At 41.7% G+C, this 12738-nt stretch overlaps 1 protein-coding gene across 1 annotated transcript; it reads right to left on the bottom strand.

Annotated features, from left to right (window-relative positions):
* Positions 1–3810: 3810 nt before the first annotated feature.
* LOC146979875 (uncharacterized) lies at positions 3811–11495 on the bottom strand. Its single transcript, XM_085788633.1, has 8 exons — positions 11411–11495; positions 11143–11225; positions 10939–11022; positions 10657–10718; positions 10442–10537; positions 5628–5682; positions 5002–5190; positions 3811–4710 (listed from the first exon to the last, which is right to left on the bottom strand). Exons 1-8 carry the CDS (start codon positions 11484–11486, stop codon positions 3811–3813), a joined length of 1545 nt encoding a protein of 514 aa, XP_085644759.1. The 5' UTR covers positions 11487–11495.
* Between the last annotated feature and the right edge of the window lie 1243 nt (positions 11496–12738).

The following is a 12738-nucleotide window of genomic DNA, read 5'->3' as shown; positions in this document are numbered from 1 at the left end:
ACAAAACAAAACAACAAAACACCCAGCAATGTTACAGACTAATAGAACTGAGTTTGATCAAATATAGTAATAATAATTCTATTACCTCATTGAGTGCCGCGCTCCTTTCCAAAGTTTTAGTCAAGTGTACTACAATTTTGACCATTTTTGACGAGCCACAGTGTATTTTATATTATTGCCATCAACACATACGGTGGCTCATTTGAAAGGTGGGGGGGGGGGTCTGTGGTGGTGGTCGCGGTCCGTCTGTGGTACGGGTCGGTGATGCTGGCCTGCTTTGGCCGAGAGACCATCACATTTTATCGTGGGAGGACACGGTGTTGCTCGAGATGAAGACCGGGCGGGACTGTCGGCTGAGAGCTTCCTGTTTCGGCTCCGAGCTGCTGGAGCCTCGCGGGTGAGAGCAGAGCAGCTGTGCTGCACCCACATGCAGAACTCCGTTTGCAGAAGCCCAGTTATGATGAAAACTTCCAGATCGTGAGCTGTCATGAGTTTTTGATCGTCATCTATTCCAGTTCTGCTCGTCGTGGAGTCCCCAAATTTACACATCAGGTGTGTTAAAGTGTCTATTTTAATAATTTTTTTAAAAAAAGCAAAAAACTTAAAATTACGTTTTTGGCACTCAACGCATGGGAACGAAAAACGAGAAATTACGTGGTTGGCACTCAATGAGTTAAAAAAAGAAGATAAAATACATATTAATGCAAACTATACAATTATAGTTGCAGCACAAAATAAACTAAATAGATAAACAAAATAAACACTAATCAATGTAAGAGAATGGAGAGCAAGGGGGTTATGGTAGGTAGATGAGAGTAGAATAATTGATTAACATTAATTACTAGTAATGTGGAATAAAGTCTATAGCAGTCTTCCCTCCCTGTCAATAGGACCAGAAATCTCTTTGAGTTACTGAGAGCAATGAACTCTGGGGATAATCTTGTTATTTTAGGAAAATACATATAAAATGTTATATTGATTGTAGTATGTTCAGAAATGCAACTATTCTCTGATTTCCACAGTCATTCTCTCTTCTTCTCTATCTGCTCACATATTGCATTAATACATAGCATAGGTGAATTCCCAATAAAGCTCTTGTCAATTGTATATTTTACTTTTCCTGTTGCCCATCGCACAATTAATGAATGGCACACAGCTTATTCAGCCTACTTGTTGACTAGCAGTGACGTTCAATCTATTTCCAAGCTGTTGCTTTGCTGCTAAAAACCTGACTTCAGAACTTGTGTAACTTTTATTTTTGGCTCCTTTCCTGGTGTAGTGCCTCACTACATGGATACTATGGACAGACCTGTTACCTACCCAAGTGCTGTAAAATCAAAACAACATAGCTACAGAGAACAGACTGAGAGAACAAGCACAGCTTCAAAGCGAGTTTTTAACAGGCACACAAGATTAGATATTTTCAGGAGCCCCAGCTAACAGAATAGCAGTGACAAATCTTTTTACACAGCAGCTGGCAACTCACTCTCCCCTCCTTTTGTATGTGTGCTCTGCAAGTATATGTGATGACATTGTTGTTTTTTTTGTGTTTATGGTCTGAACAGACAGACAAAATTGATTTGATTGATTTAAAGGGACAACGAGGAGTTTTGGAAAAGCAAAGCGTTTTCACACTACATTTATGAGCCTCCGCGCGCACCGTAAAATTCTTTTGACCGGCGCAAGGCGGACTCATGTTTTCATCCATCAATAATTAAAGTCAGAGGTTCAAAGAGGATCACATACCGTCGTAGTTCCGACCATATACGGCGATTCAGCTACGTTATTCTCGTGACTCGTTGCGAAACTGAAAGTAAAGAAACGCTGGTCGGCTCGACCAGCATCTCAATAACGATAGAGACGGAATGATATAGGGATGTGCACGGTTACCCGGGTACTCGAGTACTCGAGTAGCAATCTGCTACTCGGTTATGAATTTATTACTCGGGTACCCGAGGATTAACTCATTGAGTGCCAACCACGTAATTTCTCGTTTTTCGTTCCCATGCGTTGAGTGCCAAAAACGAAATTTTTCGTTTTTTGCTTTTTTTTTAAATTATGAAAATAGACACTTTAATACACATTATATGTAAATTTGGGGACTCTACGACGAGGAGAACTGAAATAGATGACGATCAAAGTCACATGACAGCTCATGATCTGGAAGTTTTTATCATAACTCAGCTTCTGCAAACGGAGTTCTGCATGCAGATGCAGCGCAGCTGCTCCGCTGCTGCTCCGCTCTCACCCGCGAGGCTGCAGCAGCTGGGAGCTGAACCAGGAAGCTCTCAGCCCACTGTCCCGCCCGGTCTTCATCTGGAGCAACACCGTGTCCTCCCCAAAGTCCTCCCGCGGTAAAATCTGATGGTCTCTGGACCAAAGCAGACCGGCACCACCGACCCGTACCACAGACGGACCGCGACCACCGGCGGGACCGGTGTTCGCGAGCCGCTGTGGCCGGCAGAGCCTCACGTTCCGCGGCGAGAGGCTGTGACACGGCACGGTGCGTCTGTGTTATTGCTGTTTAGTGGCGCCCCCCCCGCCCCCGATGGTGGTTTTGTGAATAGAACAACAATTGTTGTGTATATTTATCTTATACGAGCCCTTTGATCCAGAAATGCGAGTGTCTGAAGAGCGACAGGCACAAACAGCGCACCTTTCATAAAAGACGCTCTATCTCCTTTTCTAGAAAAAAAGGAGGGATTTTGGTGAAACCCAGCCATGTTTAGCTTGACTTTTCTCAGGAACGGAGGCACGTAGAAACAAACGGTTTGTGGCCATTTGAAGGATAAAGTTAAACCTTTCAAATGAGCCACAGTATGTGTTGGTGGCAATAATATAGAATACACTATGGCTCTAAAATAAAAAGTCAAATATGGTCTAATTTGCCGGTACACTTGACTAAAACTTTGGAAAGGAGCGCGGCACTCAATGAGTTAAAAAAAACGGCACGTCAGAGCGCAATCTAGTGTCGGATCAGACTACATTATCATGCCTTGGTTCGGCTTTTTGTAGTGTTAAACAGTTTCGGATCAAGCAACGTGATTTTCTGCTGTGTAAAAGCGTTTTTGGATCGAGCCTCGGACTTTCAAACCTTTTACAATAATTCTCCCTCCCTCCCTCGGCGACGTACGCCGTCGGGAGGGAGACGACAGGTCTCAAAAGAGAAAAGAAAATATAATATAAAATATAATAGGTAGAAAATATACTTTCACTTTACAAACATTCTGAAACCTTCCCTGTTATTTCCTGAAACGATGCGAGGCAGAGAGGACCAAAGGCACCAACATGTGTAGTGTGGACTAATAAATAAGCACCGCTAATGATTTAAAAAAGAAAAGAAAAAAAAAGTTTTCTCCTCCGTTGCAGCCGCGGCATAAATGCGCTGCACTCAGCGCTCAGAGCGCATGCAGCGCATTTATTCCCCGGCATAAAGATGCACATCTGCCTCGTATGTGCATCTTAAACTCCAGTCTCTACTCTTATTATCCACCTGACATTGTGTGTGACGACGCTGTGTGTCAGTAATGCGGACTGTCTGACGGACAGAGCGCATTTATGCACCGGCTGCGCTCTGTCCGTCAGACATGACGTCATTTTATTTTTTATTACAGTACTCAATTACCCGATTAGTACCAGCTTCGGTTACTCGATTAGTAAATTAGTCGAAATGCCCATCCCTAGAATGATATATTTATCGAAAATAGGCCCATTAACAAGTGTGGGTAGCGGAGATTCATCCACATTAACGTAAGACTTTTTTATAACCGATTAGAAACTCCTCGTTGTCCCTTTAATGGAACCTTTGTCTTAAATTAATTCCATATCTCTCCACCCTCCCATGCTCCCATCGCTCTCAGTATTAAGTGAGGGGATAGAGGAGCTGATGTGTTTGAGCTCATCTAGGACGTCCTGCAAGTTGTCTGCTGCCTCCCTGACTGATCGGACAAATCTCATGATCTCAGATCTGACTGGAGTGGCATTTTTGGACGACTGGTCCTCATGTCCTGTGTTAGACATGACTTCAGAGGTAGCAGGCCCTTCTGTTGCCTGTGCCTGTCTAATGTGGTATAGCTCTTTGGCATCCATGGCAATGAAAAATATGTCTGCTGCTACAAATAAACCAGAAAGCACACCTGTTGCTGCCTCTGCCACGCGTACTGCCCTGGACGCCTGTGCTGCAATTTTGCCAATGTTCACCACTTGAACTACTCGAATCAGCTCGGCAACGCCACCTAGACCCCTCCCTACCCTGAGACCAATCCTGTTCAGGCTGGGTGTGTTAAACTCACTATCAACAATGCCATTTGGGTCAGCTGAGCCATATCTGCTCTTGATGTTCTGCAAGCTGCTGCTGATTTGCTGTAACCAGGCGACAACTGCGCTAATTTTTTGTTCAAACTCTTTAAGGATGCTTTGAACAGCTTTGCGATCAGAGGACTGGTTGACCATATTTTTGATATTTGAGACACCAGCAGTTGCCCCACCAACTACACTCACACCCACTCCAACCCCAGTGACGATAAGAGATGCCCCCAAAGTGAAGGGGGCCAGTATAAGGCCAATTATAGATGTAACACCCCCCACGGCTCCAATCACTCCTCCTGCCAGACTGCCAATAGTAGCGCCCTGATGCACACGTTCCAAATCATCAGCCACTTTCCGTAGATCATTCAGCCTAGTCTGAAGTTCCTCCATAGTTGTTTTGGTCTGTTGAAAAAGCAAAGACATTTCCCATGGAAATTATTCAGGGCATTTTTAGCTGATCTCTAAAAAAATCCTATCACAGTTTTTTTCATATCAGCCGATATCGATATTTATCACGATATAACTCAAATCACTATTTTTGAAACCTATTAACTTTCTATTGACCACGTCTCATATTTCTTTCATGGAAAAGTTATTTCGCAAAATCTCTCGAGAGCCAGATTGTGTTGGGACGTGCTAATGTTATTGTCGTTAGCTTGTTTGCCTGAAAATGTACGGCTGGTGAAGTCATACCTTAAATGAGAGGTAGTTTATGATGAAAGGACACTCCAGGATCTCACTCGCTGTTGGTCTTGATTCAGAGTCTCTCCTGAATATACCATTCAGGAGTTGCTTGAGCTCTGATGAGAACCGCTCAGGGAGGGATGGATAAGGACCACCAATGATCTTGGGCATGAGTGCGATTGTGGTCTCTGCTGTGAACTAAAGCGGAGTTATGATTAGAAAACAATTGCAATAAAATGACCATTAATAGCTAGGGCTGTGTGATTGCCTCTAAATTTCATATTGTGGTTTGTCATTGCTCTAGATTGTCAATACACGGCCTTGGCACGTGTTTTACGTCGATCACTACCAGTCAGCAAGGCAGCCAGTAGTGACACTGCTTTGACTTTGGTGACAAAGAAAAATGCCTAGTATATATCAGCCCTGGACTTGAGTAGCCACCCTCCCCTTTTTATTCAAAGATTAAGTATACGATCTGCAATTGAAAGGTCTCTGCTACCCCCAACTGAAAAACACTGGCGCATCGCACTGCACCGAGTTTTTTTTCCCAATTTTTGCCAATACATTCAAATAGATATTATTGTGTGATTTTTGGAAAAAGTGACAGTCCTGCTGCAGACCTTTAAGTAACTTACCGCTTGAGTTTGAGTACAGAGCTCGAAGATTATGCATCCCAGTGACCAAATGTCTCTATAAATAAAACAAGCATTACCATAGTTACTTCAGTGCCCATAGGAGCAGCAGCATCTTTCCAGAACTGAAAATAATGTGAAATAGGGTTAGGTTTAGGGCTATCTATTAGTTAAGAAAAACAGGAATCTCTGTATTCTTTCTGATCTTGGTTAGACCTGACTAGGGTGACCCCGAGTAGTCAACTATTTGACGATTCGATTCGGAGAGGTCTGATTCGACTATCAACCTCGTCGCCGAATGTCGAAAATGTGGTTATGAATAAAAGGATTGTACCGTTCTGAATATATAGGAGTGCTCCCTGCTGCTGAACATCTGATTTTACTGGGGGTGTAACGGTACACACAAGTCACGGTTTGGTATATACCTCGGTTCGGTACGGGTTCGGTACAACAGACACTAATTGAATGTAAAACTAAAATCTGTCTTATTTTATTTTATTTTATTTTTACTTTTACAACACAAGTGAATTAGGATAGTAATAATGCCATTCATTAATTCTAGAGGAAAAAAACTTTTATAAAAAAAAAAAGCAAACAAGAAACTTACATCAATGTTGGTTTACACAGTTAATTTAGGTTAGATGCCAGTTGCTTTGGTGATGTTTTTGGTGTCTGTGTTCATGTCTAGAGGCTTAAAAGCAGCAGGGATAAGTTGTTGAACACAACTTGTCTTTTTCCTTGCACTAGTGATTGACATATCGGGTGAACATGCGCTAACGTGTTTGATGCGTTTATAGCGACTAGGCATGGGCCGGTATGAGATTCTGACGGTATGATAACCTTGAGCAAAAATATCACGGTTTCATGGTATTATGGTATTGCAGTTACAGCTCTAGAAATGTGTTGTTTTGAAAAGAAAAAAAAAAGAAGTTTTAACTGAACTTTTATTTTATTTTTTACAACAAATTGAACATTTGGATCATTAGTAGATGTGTATCAAGTTCAAATAAATAATAAGATATTTATTCTCAATAAAATTAAAACGCAGTCATTCTAACCCTTATACAGTCCTATATATATACATATATACATGAGGCAATTCTTTTGGAAACGGGCCTCAAACGTATTGTAGTGACCCTGCAGTAATGTTCTGGTTATAATGTTGAAGAGTTCTGTGATTTCTGACTGTCTGTGAATGTGTCTGGTGCAGCGGCTGTGTGAGAGCGGAGGGGAGGGGTGAGTGTGAGGAAGACAGCGCTGGTGTGTGTGTGCGTGGGCCCGAGAGGATAAGTTTGTCGTTGTTGTTGTCGCGGTTGACCAACTCCTCGTCATCCTTTTAACACGTCCGGTAGGGCTGTTCGATTTTGCCCAAAAATAAAATCTCGATTTTCTGTCTGTCTATCTATCTATCTATCTATCTATCTATCTATCTATCTATCTATCTATCTATCTATCTATCTATCTATCTATCTATCTCTGTCTTTCTGTCTGTCTGTCTGTTTGTCTGTCTGTCTGTCTGTCCGTCCATAAACGTGATGTCAACTGACTGCCTTCCACTGATTGGCCAGAGCGTTGTCACCGGAAGAGTCGCAAGCGCGACATCCAACCATACGTCCGTCACGAGAATCAATACCGCTAATTTTAAAAACACACCGACAAACTGTTGTTATTCCTTCGCCTGAGTTACATGTCTGCTGTGTGGAAAACCACGCTGTGGTCCGTAATCGAGACGACACGGCCGTAGCCGCTGTTATATGACGACCCCGCCCCTGCTGAAGAACTCAGCTCAGCTCAGCTCTTCTACTCAGCTGTAGAAGACCTAATCCTTGTCATATCACAGCGGTATCACAGCTGACGGCCGAGTCGAGCTGAGCTGAGCTGAGCCGAACCGAGCAGACCTGTAACTGTGTAGTGGAAAAGGGTCGTTGGTCTTTTTGGCAACGAAATCCTCGCTGGTCTTAGCAAAACGGCGACATGCTTGTTTACAGTGTGTGGGGAGAGCAGTGGGAGAGCGTGATGGGAGGAAGGAGGCGACAGTCATTACGGTAATTCAGCGCAGCCCATATTCATGTACGGGGGCTTACCGTAATTACCCTAGTTAGAGTAAAAAATCGATTTTTGGATTTCACGTTTTTAACATCGTCCTAGCCAAATAATCGCGATTACGATTTTAAATCGATTAATCGAACAGCCCTAACGTCCGGTCAAACAGCGCTGGATGGAAGGTAACAACAATAACAACAACAACATGGCGGACTACTGTCGGCTCCCTCGGACACTGTGCCTGAAATGCATCCGTTAAATCGGCATCGATCTGCATGTTTGGACGAGTACGACTCTGAGTCAATATTTAGTCCATAATGTTTGGAGTTTGAATCCAGCGCACAGCTTTCACTCTTCTTCTCTGGTGGTGTGTTTGTGTGGCAGCCAGCGCTACAGCACCACACGTGAAGTCTGTGCTGCAGCTGCACACGACCTGGGGAAAACGGCTCATACCGCAGGAACGGTATGACGGAACATTTTAGTGGTTTTGAAACCTTGACTTTTTCATACCGTGGTATACCTTGAAACCGGTTATCGGCCCATGCCTAATAGCGGCGCACCGTGAAATAGCGCAGACGGACTTTGTCCGGTGGACCAGTCGCGAGCTGCTTTACACAGTCTATGGTCAGGAGCCGTCGCCGTCGTGTTTCACTGGGAAGCCACACGGGTGACATAAAGCAGGCGGCTCTCCTCCAACTTCTCTCATCACTTCTCTTCTTCGTCTGTTATGACAGTTGCTGGCAGCTTTGAGGCTCATTACCGCCACCTAGATTGTAGTGAGGACTCAACTGTTTTTAAATGTATTTTTATTTTTTTATATTCACTCAGACGTATTTGTCGTGCGACTGTGTGCACCGAACCATGACCCCCATATACCGTTACACCCCTAGATTTTACATAGAATTTCTTTGTTTTCTTATAATATAGGCGAGACTGTTTGGATACAAACATCGCAGTGAGTGTTCCAACACTGGCGCACCCTCTCTTTCTCACTCTCTCTCTCTCTCTCTCCCTCTCTCTCTCTCACACACACACACACGCACAGGCTGTGTTCGAAATCACCCCCTATCACGGATGTAGTGCACTATATAGTGTGTTCGCCATTTTGTAGTGTTGTTCGAATTCTCCGCGATTAATTTCATCCACTATGTAGTGGATGACAAAACACCCACAATGCACCGCGAAATTGAGTGAACAAGCGATGTACACTACTTTCTACTCCCGTATCCCACAATGCAATGCGGTCGTGTTTTGCCAGAGAAGAAGAGGAAGCTAATTAGCATGTTAGCTACGATTTATTTAGGCAATTTACCAAAAAAACTCCTCAGATTTGCCTTCGCTCCGTTTGCCTCGTCTGAGGAGCAGGAGTTGGGCAGCAGCATCCGAACATTAACAGGCAGCATTAAATCAATCTAATTAAAAAACTGTAGTAGAATATGTATTAAATACGATCTGACGAGCTAAGCTAATAGCCACAGAGCATAGCCACAGAGCCGTTAGCGGCTCACGGTCGGGACACACAACAGCAGTTTACCAAACCAAACTTCCGATATTTCAACAGTTTATTGTCCGAGTAACACAACCACACATAATCACATCCTAAAATGTTCCCGCAAGGGTCTGGTTTTTCTTATTTTATTTATTATGTGTCCGGTTTGTTTCATACATCCATGGTTTGTTTACATGATTCTCGGCGCGTCTGCTTCCGTCACAGCAACACCTGGCGCATCAGCTGACGCAACCACGTCCAGAAAATTATCGTCTAGTGTCCGAATTCTCCTCCCGTCGTTCCCTACCTCGTGTACATGATGTAGTGCACTATATCATATACATGATGTAGTGGATAGTGAGTGAGTGAGTGAGTGGATGATTTCGAACACAGCCACTGTTTCTCTGCTCTCTCTCCTTAAATTCGGGCCTAACTTTTTTATGTACAATATTAAACTAAGGGATGCGTTCTCTGTCTATCGATCGCGCAACACCTACATACACAAAAAAAAAACAGCGCTGTCCATGGGGTTTTGAGTCTCGACCTCTGAACCATCTATACAAGCACTGATGCACATATCATGTCCACACAACGATGGGACTTCACGTTTTCTTTCGCCATACACAGCACTAACTTGTAGTCATCTTTTTTCTTTCTTTTTTTTCGCCTTTAATTGACAGGATAGTTGAGAGAGACAGGAAATGGGAGGCAGAGGGGGGGGGATGACACGCAGGATAGGGCCGCTTGGCGCGGGATTCGAACCGGCGTCGCCTGCAGTGAGGACTGTAGCCTCAACACATGGGGCGGGTGTTCTACCAACTGAGCTAAACACCACTTGTAGTCATCATTGATACACCGTCCCCAAATGAGAGACGGTGATGTTGTGCACGCAAGCCTAATGAGTGAGAAAGGATGGATGGGGAATGTCCTGCTATTGTTGATTACTAAAGAATTTGTTCATTTGGGTCTCTTTTCTCCGGAAAACGATGCAAAAGAGATCATGATTCAGTGGCAGGAAAAACAACGTGATTCAACAATTAGTCAACTATGGGCAAAATCTGACGAATGAGAATGAAAATCCTTAGTTGAGGACACCACCCCTAGACCTGACAATCACTTCTTTATTCACAATCCTTTCCTGTCAATTCTTCTCATTGTCATCTAGTTTGCTGCTTTTAATGGAAAGCATTAAATGAATATAAATAAATTCATTAAGTTCTTCTTATGTAATGCTGCTGACATTACAAAATGTAATAATTAAAGAAACAAACAAAAACATTTTCACCCCTTTTCATCATATCTCCCCTCTGTGAAGACTTCTGGTGGAAGGTAAAATGTGCCAGACAGATTTGAATCAGTGGTTGATGTGGCGCCTTTGAAACTGTGTGATAAAATCAAATGATCAAAGACCAAATATATTAATACAATGAAACACATCAAAGTAACCAATATGTTATGTTTGAAATATGCTTTTTCATTTTTAAAGTAAGTGTATAGTACTTTTCATGGATTTCTCCAAAATTGCCCAAGCACACAAGTCCGGAATGTGTGAATGATATGTTCTACAAAAACAGAAAAAAAATATTGTTTAACCTTTTATTTATTGACTTGACTTGATTGTCAAGTCATTTTTTCAAAATACAAAGGTATATTTGAAAGCCCAAGAGCAGTCATTTCATTTTGAATTGAAAAAGAGCAAAATATTAATGGGGTTGATTAAATATCACATCATCAATATTTGTTTTGTCATTAAATCAGTTTTGGTAATGTGCACTACTGTACCTCTGGGGTTAGATGTTTGTGAAGCAAGCCTTTTTCATGAATGACTCTCAAAGCCATACAGATCTCAACAATCCAGCTCAATATCTAGAAAACAAATAATTGTACTTCTAGAACAAAATGTTAATTAACCAAAAAAGAGTCTAAAAACTAAGGGACTAGTGTATTTTGTTGATGTAATTTTGTTTTGTTTTTTTAGTAATGTACCTCAGCCTCTTCTTGACGTCTTTCCTGGTATCTGATCTTTTCAGCAAGGTTCCCTCCATCGCAGTGCTCCATCACAATGTATGCTGTAAAAAAGTCTAAATTTAGTAAATCTTTTACAATTTTACAGTAAAAAATGACAGTAAGAGAAACAGACTTTCTAGGCTAAATACAATGTTTATAACAGTGAAACTGGTGTGGGTTGAATTTCTCAGAATGTTCTGATTAGCTGTGCATGATGTAACTGTTATAGAGATTTTGTAAAACTTACCACCAATAGACTCCTTGATGCTCACAATATGAGGATAGTTTGTTTCCTTGATGATTTTCATCTCTTTTTTTAGCATTGTATCATCATTTGTCTGTAAAATATAAATACATAGAAATCTTGCACTTTTGTAACAGTTGTTGGTAATGCAGACTAGGCACAGTATGGCACTATGTTGAAGAGAAAATAGAGATTCACATAATAAACTTCTAAATTCTATGAGTCACAGCTCACTGGTTTGTTATATGGAGAAACACAGAACATCAATAACTGTATGCAACAAGTGTTATGGATTTAATTGAGGAAAAGATACTCTGTCCAGAAAAAAAGTCTGAGCCCCATTTTTCTTTTCTTCACGCAATTTGATCTATTTTGTTAAAGGAGTGGATTTGGGGATTTTGTTATACCACTTTCTCGAACATTGTGAGACAGAGCATTTTTCAATGCTTCCATCATTCCTCAGGAAATAGCACAGCCAATACTCTGATGTGCTTGTCTTGAGAGGATGCCAGAGTATCCATGCAAGGAGAAGATGTAAACTCCATAAAGGCTTCACACTGCTTGCCATGAAGCAACAATACGAAGCACTGCACCACCATGACCACATCCTCTCACCTCCTGGTTCATTTATCCACTGCTTATAACAGGGATGAGAGACTGTTAATGCTCATCACTGCAACTCCATCAGATGATTCAGTATTCTGTCAACTAATAATGTATTCAGCCATCCACATAACCATGTTGCTACTGCTGGTAATCAGCACATACAGTATGGAAAAATTAGGAGGCTCACAAAGGCTTGTAACGGGAAAACAGCAGTAAATAATAATCACTCAACTCAATTACTCAAAAATATACTATTTATGTGATTATGAATTCAACACCTTTTTGTAATCTGAACATAAATTATTATTCACATTTGAATGTAAGGTTGACTAGGCATTTCTTCACTTACCCTATGAGAACGTGTGTCTCTTATCAGAAATGTGTCAGCTCCTTTTGTGGCAACAAAAGCATTATTTGGTATTGATATTCTTGTATATTCTGTTTCTTTTTGTGGTGCGTAGCCTTTCTGTTCCAGGATGCTATTTCCTGTCCCCATCTTTGTTTTTCCCTTATACGAGACACCAACACAGAAAAACAAACCAAAACATAAAACAAAGCAACACACAAAATAGAGTAAAATTAAGTGTTGTGTACAGGTACAACTGAACAATAATGTTGTAGATTTTTTTGAATGTTGTTGTAACATTTGTCTAGTTTTTAAATTTCATACTTACGTACAAAGTTCAATATGATATTTCATTTGACCCTGTGTTACTTAATTACCT

The sequence above is a fragment of the Trachurus japonicus genome, chromosome 10 (assembly GCF_045865225.1).
Source record: "Trachurus japonicus isolate A0001 chromosome 10, Traja_1.0".
Classification (NCBI taxonomy): Eukaryota; Metazoa; Chordata; class Actinopteri; order Carangiformes; family Carangidae; genus Trachurus; species Trachurus japonicus.
The sequence above is the reverse complement of the archived record's forward strand: the minus strand, read 5'-3'. Positions and strand labels throughout refer to the sequence as shown.